The sequence below is a fragment of the Psammomys obesus genome, unplaced genomic scaffold (assembly GCF_907164565.1).
Source record: "Psammomys obesus unplaced genomic scaffold, mPsaObe1.curated_primary_1811, whole genome shotgun sequence".
Lineage (NCBI taxonomy): Eukaryota > Metazoa > Chordata > Mammalia > Rodentia > Muridae > Psammomys > Psammomys obesus.
Genome location: NW_026596440.1, coordinates 4,976,102 through 4,992,547, shown reverse-complemented (window position 1 = coordinate 4,992,547; position 16,446 = coordinate 4,976,102). Strand labels below are relative to the sequence as shown.

At 46.4% G+C, this 16,446-nt stretch overlaps 1 protein-coding gene across 1 annotated transcript in view; it reads left to right on the top strand.

Moving 5' to 3' along the window:
• Ndufs6 (NADH:ubiquinone oxidoreductase subunit S6) overlaps nt 1–6,097 on the top strand; it is an 8,073-nt gene extending 1,976 nt beyond the window's left edge. Inside the window, exons 3-4 of the mRNA XM_055597983.1 lie at nt 5,529–5,651; nt 5,912–6,097. Of these exons, the coding sequence (XP_055453958.1) occupies nt 5,529–5,651; nt 5,912–5,977 (189 nt within the window). The 3' untranslated portion in view covers nt 5,978–6,097. The remainder of the gene's footprint in view (nt 1–5,528; nt 5,652–5,911) is intronic.
• The last annotated feature ends 10,349 nt before the right edge of the window (nt 6,098–16,446 follow it).

Sequence of the window (16,446 nt, the reverse complement as noted above, 5' to 3'; positions counted from 1 at the left end):
GAGAGAGAGAGAGAGAGAGAGAGAGAGAGAGAGAGAGAGAGAGAGAGTTGGGTCTGCATTAAGTGGTGGAAGCCAGGAACTTACATGCTAACATAGGCTTCAGGGTGAATAGCATAGACTACTACTTAAAGTTCATTTTTCTCACTTGTAACTCTTGAGTATTTTTCATAGTATTTGTCATTGTAGGTGTCCTTGTGGATTGCTTTGGGAGTAGCACGAGGCATCTTCTGTTCTTAGTGTAGCAGGACAGATCTGTTTACTTTTAGGTGTTCCTTATTATTGTGGCCTTTGTTACAGTCCTACCTATAGTCCTTTAGTGTGGTGTTGGACACCTGCTGTGCATACCTTCTACCTTCAGTACTCCAGGATGGTGTTTCATACCTGCTGCATATTTCCCCTGCCTTAGTCATCCAGGGTACGTAGTGTTGAGAATATGACAATTCAGTACACTGTCATAAAAGTTATTTTTTCCAGCTGTCTGTGAAAATGTGACACTGGAAGCTGGACACTGACCTATGTTGAGAGGCTGGGCAGGCCCAGTGCCTTTGCTGTGTGATCCTGGGGATGAGGAGGTTTGTTCCAGCAGATGTGCAACATTTATTCCAGGTGTCCTGGGCATTAACAGAAGGTGCTACTGGGGGTGTGGCTGATCTCTACATCCTCACACTGCAAGTATCTTGTGGCAAGGTTGTGGCTTAAACATCTGAGGAGCAGATGTGTTCTGAAGCCACGAGCCTGGTCCCTAGCTTTGTTGTCTTGTGGTTTCTGGCTGGTTTGGTAGAGGGTCACAAGGAAGAGTTCAAAGATACACTGAGATGAACTGAGACAGTAGAACCAGTATGCCAACAGGGAGCTGGCCTGGTCCTTCCCTGCCCTGATGGGTAATATTCAGACACACTATTGTTCTGGTGCAGCACTGTCTGTGTCTGGGTGATCTCTCTGTGGTGAACACTTGCTTGTTGGGTGATGGGAAGGCATCTGCTTAGGTGTTCTTTCTTTACACACAGATTTTTGGCTCATAGATAATTTAAAATGTTTGTTTTGGCCTTAGCATTTTTATCCTGTTGGCAGTGCTGGGTGTGAAACTTAGGCCCCACATGTACCAGGTAAGCATTGTGCCTCTGAACCATTACTTTAAGAGACCTACAGAGTTGGTAAACTGTGTTGGAACCTGAGCAGTTACTTAGCTCCACGTTTGCAGAGGGCTCCCCCAGATGCTACACATTCTGGATTTGCACAAGTGTGGGTTTCTCTCTCCTGAACCTTCTTTGAGCTGTTTCCCTGTTTCTAGTCTGAGTTTTATCAGTTTTAGGTTAGGAAATGAGTTGTGTTTGGATTCAATCTGAGGACTATGGGTTGCACCATACTGGGCAGTTGGACTGTCTCTGCAAGAAGGCTGGGATGTTTTCAGGAGGATCCTGGCTGGCCATGACTTGGGAGGTTTGATGCCTGACAAGGACCCAGTATCTGGATGTGTGGTGCATATTCATCCGGAGAGAATGCTGTGTCTGTCTTACGTATCCTTACTCTGTAAGGAAGAGACCAGAACTCAGGCCTGATGTCCTAGAGCAGATGGTACCCTGGGACCTCTGAAGAAGAGGCAGAGCAGTTGTTACTTGATTGTCAGGCATATACTGAGGACATATAGTCCTGTAGGGTGTGGTGACAGCAGTCTTGCCCACACTTCAGGACTTTTTGTTTCTCTGGTGTTGTGCTTTGGGCTGCAGGCTAGTACACTCATCCTTGCAGGAGCTCAGGTCTTCACCTCTGGGGCTAGTGGGCAGCCAGTTGTCACAGTCAAGGGAAGCACAGAATGTTCCAGGGAGCCCTTGCTTCACTGAGCTGCTGCTGCCTCAGCCCCATGGAAGGCAGGTTTCACTTACAGTTTGAAACTAAGCAGTTGGACAGAGTACAGGACACCAGGAGATTGGGTCTGTTGTGCCCAGTTCTGTGCTGGTTTTTCTGTTGTCGATGTTGAGAAACAGACCTCCTTAAGGGACAGACTCTCCTCAGAGTTATGTTTATAATTTAGGAATTTAGAAGGCTGTGGCCAGAAACATTGATCTTAAGTGAGGCTCTCAGAGGACGGTATTTATTAATAAATTCATAACCCCCACCTGGGGCCAGTGGTGGCAGCTTCTCTCCAGGGAGCTACAAATTTCAACAGGCCAGGACAAAGCTGGATGTCATACACAGCTTGGAGGCTGCTGTAGGCACTCCTCCAGTTGTGCTTGTGATTTACAGGCTACATATGTGTGTATACACACACACACACACACACACACACATCTGTATGTACATATATATATATATACACACACACATACACTATATATATATGTGTGTGATTCTGAGTGACAACTGAACCAAGCTTTGAGTTGATTTAGCACTGCTAGCCTTCCATTCATAGAGCCCACATCTCAGCATTTGGTAGTTCCCTGGGTAGTCAGACCGCTTCAGTTATGCATTGATCTTGATGTATTTCCTAGCATCCTGTTTTATCTTTAGCAACTTTATCTTAGTTTGAAATAAAAGGAAACCAGATTATGCCCAAGTATTTTCTGCTAAGCGAGCTGCTGACCGTCGAGAGAAAAAGTGAAAGGATGGCGCTCAAGCCTTACTACTTCATTCTTGTGTAAAGGACTCACCTCACAGTGTGGGACAGTCCCTGATAGTTGTTCCTGGGGGAGTTCTCCTGTGCCCCGGCAGTGCTTCCCTCCTCCTCATCCCCTGGGGTAGAAGAAGCAGGGCAGAGCCTCGTCCCCTGGTTGAGCACAGTGCAGATCTATCTGGTGCATGGTTGAGGTGTTTACCACACTGGTTCTTTGTATTCTTGCCTTGAACCAAGTCCAAGAAGCAGATGCTAATCGTGGGAGGTCAGGGCTGCCCTGGAGCAGTGATTGAGTGACAGCAGGGCAGGCACCTGTCAGTCACCAGCGTGGAGGTGTCAGCTGTCCTTCCTACAAGGAGATGGCCAGGCTTCGCAACTGCCTGATGGATTCCTGCGAGTTTGTTAGTATGGCCTTTGTGACATGCTGTCACCCATGCAGACTCATAGGATTTATACTGTGGGGCTTCATTGGTATGGTCGCTGCCTTTACTAGCTGTTATAGATGTTTGAGTCAAGGCGCTGCCTAACTGTTGCAGGGGGCTGTGAGCACAGAGGACTGTGCTCATGGGGATCTCTGCTCGTAGAGGACTTTGTTCTCGGGGGGACTGTTATGGAGGGCTTTCTTCATAGGGTACTGCGTTCTCAGAGGACTCTTCATGGAGGACTGACTGTGTCAGTGAATATGGGGAGCATGTTGAATCACTGCAGGAGAATATGCCCAATGCCCCTTTGCTGTAGTATGCTTCCATTTCCAGTGTTCTCGGTAATGTCGTAGAGATGGACCACAAAGGAGAGGCTGTACTGAGGGGTGATCTGTAATTGAAAATGTGCCTTAAGGATGTCTAACCCTTCCCAGAACGCCCCTGCTTCTGTGAGGGTGGTTCTCAGGGATCTGGTGAGAGAGGCCAGTGTCCTATCTTTACAGCAGTGGTGTCTCCCCTGCACTCCTTTCTCAGCCAGATTTGTAGATCTCACATCAAGCTTCACACTCCCCCTAGCCTGTGGGCTGTGGGCTGACTGTACTGCTGAGAGTGGTATTATCACTCATGTCTGTACCCCAGGGAGTGCAGGGGCTGAGCAGCCTCTGGTTCCAGAAGTGGATGGCTCTGTGATGAATCTTAAGGCCACTCTGCTGAGGTTCAAGATAGGAAATTCTGGCTGCCACCTCCTGGGAGCGGAATAATGGTACAGACTTCCTGCTCACAGCCAAGATACTTTTAAAGAATCACTGTCCGTGGCTTCCAAAAACTGCTGGAGGAGGAGGACAGGATCCTACTCACAGGCCTAGCATGTGGGAGGTGCTTATAGGCCTGATATGTATGAAGGGCCATGAGGTACTTCAAGGGCTTGCCATTCGTAAGGGGATGTGGGGTCCAGAAACAGGCCTAGCATGTGTGAAGGAATGCAGGGTCTGCTCACAGGCCTGGTGTGTGTGAAGCTGTGTGTGCACAGTCAGAACAGTTTGAAGCACCCAGATATTGTGCAGTTCTCCCCCTGTTTATGTACAGACATTGGGACTCCACTGTGCAGTGTTCCATCTGAAAGTGTGCTGTGTGGCAGTCCAGTGCAGCCATAGCTCTGTTCAGCCTCTGGACTTTGTACCTGTTGCTTCCATGCTAAGATGCTTGAGTCATTTTGGAAAATAAGAAAGCTCTGACATGGAAGAAATAGTGTAATGGTTCCCTCTTTCCACTTGGTAGGCTCTCACTGTCTGCAGTGGTCAGCTGAGGTAATTTTGTGGCACCTTGGCTCTGTTCTGTCACATGTAGTCCCACTAGCCCAGGTAGTCTGGGAACAAGTATTGGATATCATGTTAATTGATCTGAATTTTCCAGAACCTAAGTGTTGGAACACACTGACCTTCAGATCATGCTGACTTTCAGAACAGGCGATCATGGCAACAGTACCACAGCTAGAAAATTATAGTAAACCCTGTAACTGATATGCTTAGCCGTGTTATGCTTTATAAAATGTACACCTTGACTTGGCCCTAGAAGTTAGGAGGGGTCAGCTCTAATACATCTCAGATTTGAGCAGATAAGTGGTGTTTCTACGTGGTGGCAGGCTTCGTGATGGACAGGTATAGTTTCTGTGTGTTTGTGTCCAGCACACAGGAACCATCTCCAGGAAATGCATGCTGTCGACATGCAGGAGCAGTGGAAGAATACTATACAGGGTATGTTTTTTAAGTGGGCAGAAGTTAGCTCTTGCTAGATGTGTGCGATATGATCAGGAAGTGGCCTCTTGGATTAGAAAGTACGCAGAGTAAAATCCCAGCCGTGTGAGGAAACCTGGTAGGAGAGACCCTACTCATTCACTGCTCTGTGATCCGTGTGATTGAAATAGAACACAACAGATAGATACAAGTGACCAGAGGGAAGGGCAATTAATTGATGAGGGATATTGTAAACATCATTAAGTGACCATGCTTCTTACCTCTGAATAGAAATTGGAAAATTTAATTGAAATGGATAATTCTGTAGGGTGATAGTTTACCAAAACTGACTCCAGAAATGTAGGACTAAGTCAGACCAGTATCAATAAAGAAGCAAAGCGTTCACATGTTTGCATAACACTAGGCCCTGATGGTTTTCTAGGTGAATTTTCCCAGGCCCTTAGGTCTCCAGTAATCCAGTAGTACATGGTTTGTTTATGAATGGAGAGAATATTGGAGAGCTTTGAGATGCTTGTCTTGTGAACACAGACAATGTTAGAGAATTCACCCTGTTCCAGGTCTGAAAGTTTGGAGTAATATTCCATCTCAGGAGTGCATGATGTGTGTCTGCCTATGTTTAATTGACTTAATTGTGTTTTGAAGGGCTCATTTTGACTTCATGGATTTGGGTGGGTGCTGTACACAAGATTCGAATAAGATCACAAAGATTTTGTGTTTGTTTCTTCCCTTTCCTCCTTCTAGGTGAATGAGAACTTTGCCATTGATTTGATTGCAGAACAGCCAGTGAATGAGGTGGAGCATCGGATCATAGCCTGCGACGGAGGGGGTGGTGCCCTGGGCCACCCCAAGGTGTACATCAACTTGGTATGGTGCAAAGCAACTTGCTGGTTGTTGGTGCTCACCTTCCCTCCCAGCCATCTGCCCTGGCTCTCTGGGTGTCCCCACCATGCATGGGGGTGGACCCAGATAACAGCCATAGCTCTCAGTTCAGTGTGCCTCATGTTTTCATGGGTGTTTCTAGTTGACAGTGTATTTCAGGTTTAACCTTACTTTCAGTGTACTGTCTAATTGGGGTTTGAGGTAAAATATAAAAGTAAGAGATATTTCCTTTTGAATTTTTTCAGGACAAAGAAACAAAAACAGGCACGTGTGGCTACTGTGGCCTGCAATTCAAGCAGCACCATCACTAGTGTGGACTGTGTGTTGGTCCTCTGACACCTGTGGAGCATCTCCACGTTAGGTATTTTGGTATGAGCTCACCGCTCTGTGCATGGTGTCCCTTGTTATGAATAAAGGATGCTGCCACCATGGACAGTGAGTTGTTTATTCCTTTCGTAGTGTGAACTTCTGAAGTGAATGCTTGTGTAGCAGACATGAGTAGGGACAGCTTTGATTCCAGAGCATATTCCCGTCTAATGCTGCCTGCTAAGTGTGGGCACCAGACACTTCCTCAGCAGTTCTGTCTGTGGGATGACCCGAGCAAGTGGCCTGGTGAAGGAGCAGTAAGACAAGAGACTTGCCTCGCCCTGTACACACTCCCTGTGGCTGAGTATGAGTGGCACAGAGCAGTACCCTCACCTGCAGATGCAGTGTCCTCCCTCCTCATCCTTACACCAGCAGAGCATCTTCAGACCCTGTTGGAATACATTTACTGTTGCTGGCCCAGGGAGAGATGTGCTGCATATTTAAGTCAGGGTTATAATGCAGCATTACACCATTGATAGCAGCAGCTATTGGAAAAGAGTCCAAGAGGATGTAGAAGCTCACAAAGGAGGAGGTGAGGACTTGCGAACCCCAGAAAAAACTTTCATGGTCAAGGTTCTTTTGCTGTACCTGTACAGTGATCATGTATAGCAGAAGAGCTTTTGCAGAGCTGGCAATCCTGGACCCAAGGCCCAGGAACTGGATGGCTGACTCAGAGGCTTACAGTTTCAGGCTTTAGGAGCTGGAGACAAAAGTCTAGGTAGTCAAAGGAAGGACCATTTTGCACCAGTAAATCTACTGGTTAGAAATAGTTGCAGGATCATCTAGGTGTCATGGAGACTTGTGGTGAGGATGAGGATGATGATAAAAATAAAAACCCAGCACTAGTGATTTAGGAGTTGGAGTTGGGCTTAGCCAGCAAGCAGTTGTACTTGTCATACAGTTTCCTCTCAAGGACTCTGTGGTGTAGTCAAAGCAGCTGGATCACCAGGGCAGGGCTCAACAGCTGTCAATTAGGAACAGTCCCCAACATCTTATTTAAAGGAAAACAAAACAAAACAAAAAGCACTGAAAGACATAACAAAGGATTAACAATAGTAACTGTGCCTTAGTATTTGTGTATTCATAATGCTTAACTTGTGTTTCACATTCCAGAGTGATGTGGGCCTCTCTAATACATGAAGATTTAGGGACGCTAAGGGAAGCTAGAGAACTCAAGGATGTAGGAAGCTCAAAGGAGGACCTGCTGCAAGACAGGATACTCAGGCATGAGAAAGGGCAAAATTAAGCTTGTTCTGATTTTTAGAAAAGCCTGGTTGGGAGGGGAAAAAAAGGCAGAATAGAAATGCCTTCTTATATCTATGAGTGAGTGGGGATGGGGTTGGGAGCTGGGGGGAAGTACTCCCAGGGGAAGAAATGTAAAGCTCAGCAATTAACAGGCAACTTTTTGTATTCTTTATTTTTTTAAATATTTTTATTTAAGTGTGCAGTGTATGCAGGTGAGTATAGTGCCCGTGGACAACAGAAGAATGCGCTGGACCTGGAGCTGAGTTACCAGCAGCTCTGAGCTGCTTGATGGAAACTCAGGTCCTCTGTAGGGCAGAGTGGGCTCTTAGCCACTGAACCACCTCCTCAGCCCAAAGTTTCAAATGTTTGTTATTGTAATTTTGCATATGCACAACTTGCATGCTGACCATTTCCCCCCATCCCTCTGTCTCCACAAATCTCTCATGTTCCTGTCTGTTCTGTGCTGTGGTCCACTGAAGTTAACCAGGGTAATCTGTGTGGCCATAGGAATGGAACAATCTGCTGGGTACCTGTGTATACCACATCACACTGACTGAAAGATTACACAAGACAGTTGTAGCTGGCATGAGCCACTGAGGTGCTGCTGTGTGGAAGACCAGGTTGCACAGCTTCCCCATGCATAGCTTCTGTGCTCCCACCCTCTGTGATGAGGAGATAAGTCATATATAGGGTCCCGGGAGTAGGTCTTGAGAGTGCCAAGACCACTAGTGGTCAAGTCACTGCATCAGCACCAATGGGCCTTTAAATGTTCCCTGGCTACAGCCATTGTATATATTGTTCACCGAGGTCTATGAACTGATTGTATGAGCATTCCAGGGCAACACACATATTCCAAGTTTAATGGGTGAGAAGGGGTTGCTGGGAGCACACACCAAGTCCTAGCCAACACAGGCAGGGTACTGGACAAGCATGAGTGCAAAGAAGGAAGCGTCTTCCACCAGAGCAGGAACTTTTGATTCAAGGTGGATGGAATCTGAAAGCAGTTGCCGGCAGCTGTGCTTGTATCAGACAAATCAGACTTCAAGATCATTAGACAGAAGAAAATGTCCTCACTTTTTGGGGGGCTGCATGGCACAAGCATGAGGCGCTGGTTCTATATCCAGCACCCTCTTAAAGTTGTCTCTTGCTTGTCCATCCTCTACTATGTATTGAAGCATGGTTATCCTGTACTATATGGGTAGTATCTGCTTCTAAGTGAGTACATGCCATGCTTGTCTTTCTTTGTCTGGGTTACCTCACTCAGGATGATTGTTTCTAGTTCTATCCATTTGCCTGCAATATTCATGATTTCCTTGTTTTTTAATAACTGAGTAGTATTCCATTGTGTAAATGTAGCAGTTTCTTTATCCTTTCTTTTATTGAGGGACATCTGGGTTGTTTCCAGTTTCTGGCTATTACAAATAAAACTGCTACAAACATAGTTGAGCAAATGTCCTTGTACGGTGGAGCATCTTGTGGGTGTATATCCAGAAGTGGTATAGCTGGGTCTTGAGGTAGAACTATTTGGTTCCAGCTGGCATGGTCTGGACCTAGGCCCCCGGCACATATGTGGCTAATAGCAGCTTTGTCTTCATATGGGGTGCCTGGCTAGTGGAAGAGGGGAGCTGTTTCTAACATGGATTCTTCTGCCTGCTTTTGGAGAGGATATGCTCAATCCTGATGTGACTTGGTGTGCTGTGGAGGTTTGATACGGGGGGAGGGCTCCCCTTTTTTGTGGGAAAGGGGAGGGGAAACTGGGAGGAAAGTAGGGAGGGGCACCCTTGGGATGTAAAGTAAATAACTGGAAAAAAATTGCGTATGAATTACCTCTGGTTCTCTGTGAACGTGTATTCCCAGAAAGCTCTAGCCTATGAGAGATGTGGGTGGCATCATCTCCTAGGCTGAGGTCCCAGAATGAATAAGAAGGGAAACACCCCTGCCTGCTCCCTGACTGGGTGCAATGTGAGCAGCTGTTTCAAGCTCCTGCCGTGATGGACAGCACCCTCACAGTGCCAGCCAGGATAATCTGCTTCAAGTTGCTGGTGTTGGGTGTTTTTCCATTGTGGTGTTTAAAGTGACTGGTACACTGGTTTTAGTCCTTTCTTGATGACTTTAAAGCAGCTTTTTGTTCTTAGGTTTACTATGGGCGAGGTATGTTTGAAGCTTTGCTATTCAGCTTCTTGGCCTTTTGTCCCTTAGCTGGAAGTCTACCTCATTTTAATGGAATTGCTAACCCTTCAGCTTTAAATATTATTCTTCAATATTCAGGAATAATTCTTCAGTGTTACTCTGCCTGGTTTGTCTCAGGTACTCCCTACTTCTGCTTCTCCTTTGCTTAGGAGAATTATTTTAGTATTCATTTCGACACATCAGAAGTTTACTTCTTTTCAGTACAGAAGAGTCAGACGTAGGCTGGACAAAATGCTGGAAGCTTGCATGGTGGAAACAATTCCTGGTCTTCCGTGACATAGGTCTGCGTGAGGTTGGGAGGGCACAGAAAGAAACAGGCCAGTGGGTGTGAGGAGAGACAGATGTCCATCTCCCTGGACACAGGGAGCTGTGTCAGGCTGTGCTGTAAGTTACATGCCTGAATGTGGCGGAAGGAATGTGGCAGAAGATAATTTTGGAATTTATTTTAGAAGTTAGGATGACCAAGTATGAAGGAATTTGTGGAGGACTATTGGCAATGGACAGACTATATTGAAAACTTAGTCCTGATTAGTTCCTTCGCTGATTCAATGAGATGATACAAAGGCATATATACAATATGGTTCCTCATTGGCTGTTTTATATATTTATATGTATATATGTATATTAAGTGTTCAGAAAACAGCAAAATGGTGACTTTGCAGCCATATGGCCTATGTATGTTCTCATCCTCATATAATTTTTTACTAGAACAGTAGCTAGCAAATTCTAGGAATGAGGTTGGAGGGCGGTTAATTGTCTTTTGTATACTTTATGAAAGTTTTATAGTAAATGTGTCATATGAAAATACTGTTCCCATGCAAAAGATTTACACAAGGAAATACCAATTACAGAAAAATTCAGAAAAGAGAAAAATCTACACATCAGCCAGTGTACTCACACTGTGGTCCATGGAGGCACCATGCTGGCAGTAGTGACTGCAGCTCCTGGTAAGCTTTATGCAGACTTCTGCATGCCGCCACCTCTTGCTGCAGTTACCAAGAGACTTAGCAGTGGAGAAGGAAATGTTGCCCTCTGAGTATTCCAGTAACCTGCTTCAGACTGGTTATCTGCTTGTGTTCAACCATCATTACCAGCTATGAAATAGCCTCAATACTTGAGGAACTAGATAGATGTGGCTAGTAATACTGAATTTTAAAATTAAACCAGATTCTTTCAGCAAAGTGAATCTGGATCTTACTGAATCGTTTTCTTATTGTTTGAGACTTTCATACATGCATGGCATGTGTTTTGATCACCCTCCTCTCCTCCAATTCTCCCTCCCAACTTAATGTTCTTTGTTTTTAAGTCCATCGGTTCCACCTAGTGCTGTTTGTATGCGCGTGGGTGTAGGACCACCTGCTAGGATGTGGGTAGCTTCTCAGAGGCTGCATCCCTGAAGAAAGCTGTCTCCCTCTTCTAGCACCCATCACTTCCCAGCAGCTCCTCGGCTAGGGTGGGGCTTTGTGACAACCTCCCTACCCATTGCTGATCTGGTGCAGGTCTTGTACACGTAGTTCCAGCTGTGGTGAGCTCATGTCATGAGTTCACATGTGGAAAACAGAGTTTCACTAAAGTCATTCACAACCTTACAGTCTTTGCCTTGATAATCTTATCTTCCTTGATAATCTCTGATGTGAGGAAGTATTATATAGGTGTCCCATTTATAGTCTTTTATTCTCTCCACACAACCAGTATGTACTGATCTATGGGCATAAAGTACTTGGAAGTACTTTAATGCCGTGTCCATCTAGCAGAAGAAGAGTAGTAGGCTCTTTGATAGGGTCTATTACCTATCCAACCACTTGGCCCAGTGAAGTGCCAGATACAAGTTCCTTTGTGTGTAATGGGCCTTAAATTTCATCAGAAAGTAGTTGATTACCCTGTAACACTGTGCCACTCTTGTATAAGGGGCATAACCTGCAAAGCCACAGTATTCACAGATGGATGAGATTCTTGATTACTTTTCTACCCGAGTGGAATGTATAGCATGCACCTTTCAGAACTAGGAAGTAGGGATGATGCTTTCACGTGAGTACCAGCTTGATTTCTCCACATTGTATGGCTCAAGGATATGGTGTCTTCAGCAAGAGGGTCTCAACATCAAGTTCTGTTTGTTAATTAAGAACAGTGGTAATAACCTGTAATATTGGTGAGTTGTTATTTTATGAGACTTCCATGGACAACAGCTTGAAAAGAGGTGACCCATACCTGGCAGTAGGCTTTTTATTTGTTATTTATAGTATCTAGGAGAAGCATTGCCCTCCCACATTATAAGGTAATTTAATTTGAACTCTCTCTCACTCTGTTCTCTTTCTCTCTCTCTCTCTCTCTCTCTCTCTCTGTGTGTGTGTGTGTGTGTGTGTTTAGGAAGCCTCTACTGTCTCCATCAAAGGTTTTTAGTGTTAACTATTCCCCCAGTGGCACACTTCCTTCAACAAGACCACACTTAACTCCAAAAAGGCCACACCTCCTAATCCTTGGAAAGTAGTGACACCACCTGATGACCGAGTATTCAAATATATGAGCCTGTGGAACCCATTCTTATTCAAACCAATGCATCTGGACTCCAATGCCCACCTCACATAAGGATTCCTGTTGAATGACTCTGTTTTCCCACTTTCTACCACCCTATGTTCCATCCCCCACCCCACAAAGTCTTGCCCTCTACATGGTTCCTTACTATTTTCTGGCGATTCAAAGCTAGCATCCACATGTGAGAGGTAACGTGATGTTTGTCTTTCTGGGTTTGAGTTACCTCACTCAGGATGATTGTTTCTAGCTCCATACATTTACCTGTGACTTATAATTTTATTTTTCTTTACAGCTGGGTAAAATTCAAGAGTATAAATGTATCACATTCTCATCAGACATTGATCAGTTGAAGGACACTTAGGCTGTTTCCATTTCCTAGCTATTGTGACTAGAGCAGCAATGAACACAAATGAGAAAATGTCTCAGTAACAGAACAGAATCCTTTGGGAATATGCCCAAGAAAGATACACCTGAATCATTTGGTAGATGCATTTCTAGCTTTTTGAGGAGTATCCATATGGCTTTCTATAGGCTGCACCAGTTTGTGCTCCCACCAGCAGTGAAGAAGTGTATTTTTCCTTATATCCAAGCAAGCATTTCTTGGAATGTTCTAATTTTAGTCATTCTGACTAAGGGAGTATTAATTTTCCCCAGGAATCAATACTACATGCTGAGCAAGGCAAGGAAAAACTTGGGTCTCCCAGAGCATTCTGGCTGTGACAAACATTCATTCTTTCCACCTTCTACCAAGACCTAACTGTATGCAGGTGACTGGACTTCTGAGGTGAAAAAAAAATATGGAAATGGCCTTGGTATCAGGGACTACTCAAGCTGAGCTTCTCATCTGACATGTCAGCAGGCTATTAACAAGTAGAGCACTTTCTGGAAATCGGTTCTTCCTAGAAAATCAGCAACAGTCCCACCAAGGCATGCTCAAGCTACTTGTTTGTTCACAGTAGGTTTGGTAAGGGACAGCCAGCAAAGCCATGTTGGGTTGCATCTGTGTGGCTATTCGTGGCTCCTGGCATGTATGCACACATCTTCATAGCCTCATCTGAACCTGTGCCTGGAAGACACAGGCATACTTCTGAGGCTCCACCATGTCCACAGATGGCAGCCTAGGCCTGTAAACAAGGTTCTGGTACTCTACAGGTCACCCTACTTCCTGTCCATCCTGGGGATGAAATGGATAAAGAGGTAGAACCCACCCTTCCATGAGCCATGACAGTACACTGGGAACTTGCAAGACAGACAGGCAGCATTTGACCCAGAGCCCCTTTTGACCATGCACGATGGCATGACTGCCCCTGCTCCAGCCCACACACTGTCCAGGGCTCTCAACTGCATGTGCTGCCCAACCTGTCAGGATAGGGGTTTCAATAACATCCTGGAGGTTATTCAGAGATGGAGCTGAGACATTAGGAAAAGAAGAAGGAGGGAAAAGAAAAGGCAAGGTCTAGGGACGAATCCCATGTTTACACTGGGGATGAAGGAGTCTGGAGCCCTTTGAGGCTGGTTCCCAGTGGACCCGGGATTTTCTGATGGTTAGGCTGGTCGAGTTAACCTTACTGTATCTATCCCTCCCTTTTCCTGACCTGTTAGTTTCTAAGTCTGAGTTTCAGGTACTCTCTGTGGAGGACCAGCTTCACCTCAGCTCTGAAGATATCTGGGTGAACACTCCTGGCAACCTCCCCCCCCCCCAACAGAGCTGCAGCTGTGGGTGATTTACTTCACCCCCCCCCTTCCATAGTCTCAGGTTTGAGCATGTATATACCGCCTTAGGGGGGATGGTGAAGGTGGTGTTATTGGAAATGAGTAAGTTCAGGAATATAATGGAGATAAACTTAAGCATGGGGTTTCCCAGGGCTCTGCAGAGGGTAAGGACTGGTTCTTAGGTGGTGAGTGAAGCTGTCTTGGCAGGGCAGCACGTTCTAGCTCTTAGGAGGAAAAGCAAGATCTGAGATCAGTGGAAGCTCCTCCTAGAAATGGGGTGGGTTCTGAGCAGTAATCTTTGGATGCAGTAATTTTTGGTCTCAAGACCCATCCTCTTCTGCCACCAGGCAGAACATTCTGGAAAGTATCATCTGTCACGGGATATGGTGGAAAGACAGGAATGTGGACTAATGTGGATAGACTGGCTGTGAGTAGCCCTATTGCCTGGACACCCCAGCTCCCAGACTCAGGCCTGGATCCTTCCCCACTCGAACATGCAGGGAGCAGTTGGACCCATTTCCCTGGGTAGGTCAAGGGTGGCTCTGGGGTGAGGGCCAGGACTCAGGCCTCGCTGGCCTCTGCCTGCCCACCAGAGGGCAGCAGCGCACAGCTGTCCTCGTCTCAGGAACAGAGACCCCAGAGGCTGGAGTGCTGGGTCCAAGTCCTTGGGGATGACCATACCTGACACAGTACAGAGGCCCAGGTTCTAAGATGACACTGCTTTTGAAATCTGCTCTTGGGAACAGTAGAAGATATTTTGGGGGACATCTAAAAGCCAAGGGAAGCAGGGCTCTGCTCCCCCAAAGCAGGTGAGGCCTCTCAGAGAACCTCTCCTCTAACATGACAGGCCTAAGGGAAATGGAGACCCTTTAGATGTAGAATGTGCCAGGGTTCGAGTTTTTCACCTCTGAGCAGTGCCCTGTTCCTGCCCAGTGGAGGGCATGTCCAGCTTGGTGGGTGGGCAGCAGCCTTGCCTGTGGAAGAGGCAGGTGCTAAGCCCCCTGGCAGCCGTGTCTTCCCAGCATCCGAGCTCCTCATCCAGGTTGCCACTGTGCCAGGGAAGTGATCAGGTGAGGCTTCAGGCTGCTGTGACTGCCAGCAAGCCCTGCTGGCCCCCGAGGCAGAAGACAGCTCACAGGATGGAGGCTGAGAGCTCTAGCACTGTAGTCCTGTGGTCACGCTCACCTCCCCTCTCCTCAGGGGCCATTCTAGTATTACAGTGCTAATCCACTAGACACGGGGGATTTTAAATTTCATTTTTGTGCAGTTATTTAAAGTTTAAACTGATAATGTCTAACCCAATTAAATTCCAGTCAATCGTGCTCTAAATGGCACTAAGTCTTGTGAAATATGAATGAGGTGTCCCTGTGCTTCTTAACAACTTAATCTCTATGCTGATGCTCAGCTCTTGGGATTACTGTGCAGAAGCTAGGAAAGAATCAAAAGTGAGACAGACACATCCTACCAGATCAGCTTGAGGACGGGGACTCCCAGCCTACGCTGACATCCTCTTACTTGCCTTGCTCACTGGGATTTCAGGCACATTCAGAATTCAGAGGTTGTGGTGGAGAGTACCCACAATGGCCGGTCATCAAGAGGAGGGCACACTTTGGGAATGGCCTTGAAAGGCAGCTGACCACACTGGGTATCTCCCCTGCCTTACTACATCACAGCAGCCTCCCACTCTGTCTTTATATATGAATGCTAACAACAGCTAGTGTTGAGAGTGGGCTCAGTTTCCCAGGCTGACTCTCAGAATGCCTGGCTCAAGGCTGACAGGGTGTTAAAGCTGCCCTCCATTGGATGCCCACATCAACCCAGTAAGTAATACTGCCATAACAACCAAAGCTGCCATGGCTTATGTGTTTCCATACCCAGTTTCATGTTGGAATCCTGACTCTTGTGATGTGTGTGTGTGTGTGGGGGGGGGCAGGGAGTCTTTGGGACTTAGCAAGGCTGTGAGAGTAGAATGTCAAGAATGCCACTGGGCAACGAGCCTGCTCTTTCCAATATAGACTTCTCTGTGGGAGGCAAGCCTTGGCTCTCCCTTGGGTGATCAGTGTTTGTTCACCATGACACATGAGAGATTGTGATTCCAGAACAACCCTAGTTGCACTGGGATTGGTTGAAAATGATGGCTTCCCTATGTGGCTGCTTTGTAAGGCTGTATTTTTTAAGAAATTGATTCAGAGTCTTCAAATTCAACATGGTGTATCCTAAGCTTGGGGGAGGGGGATAGAAACAAACCTCTTAGGAGCAGAATAAAACAGCACCTTTGAGACCTGCTTACACTGCTGGCTTGCCATTCAGGCTCTAGTGATCAAAGCCAAACAGTTCATTCTGGGTCTTTCCTACCTGGTACCCTGCTCAACTTCTATGGTTAGCTCACCTGTTAGTTCAACTGCCTTGGCTAAATTTGCATACACCAGCCAGGTCCACTCACTGGGCACCAGGTGCTGGGTGGACCAAGGTCATTGGTCCCACCTGAGGTTTGGCCAGAACCTTGGTGAGAGAGAGAAAGCAGACAGATCAGTCAACAGACAGGCAGGACCCTGTGACTGCATCTGCTCACCAGAGAATTTATGAATTTGAATCTGTCCTATGGATCAGAGGCTCAGCCAGGATGGGGAGTGTGAGGCAGGAACATGGCTGCTACCCCAAACCCTTAGGAGTTCAGGCAGTTTGGAGCTTCCATCCCAGGTAAGATGTCTCGGCAAAGTGTCAGAAATGGCTT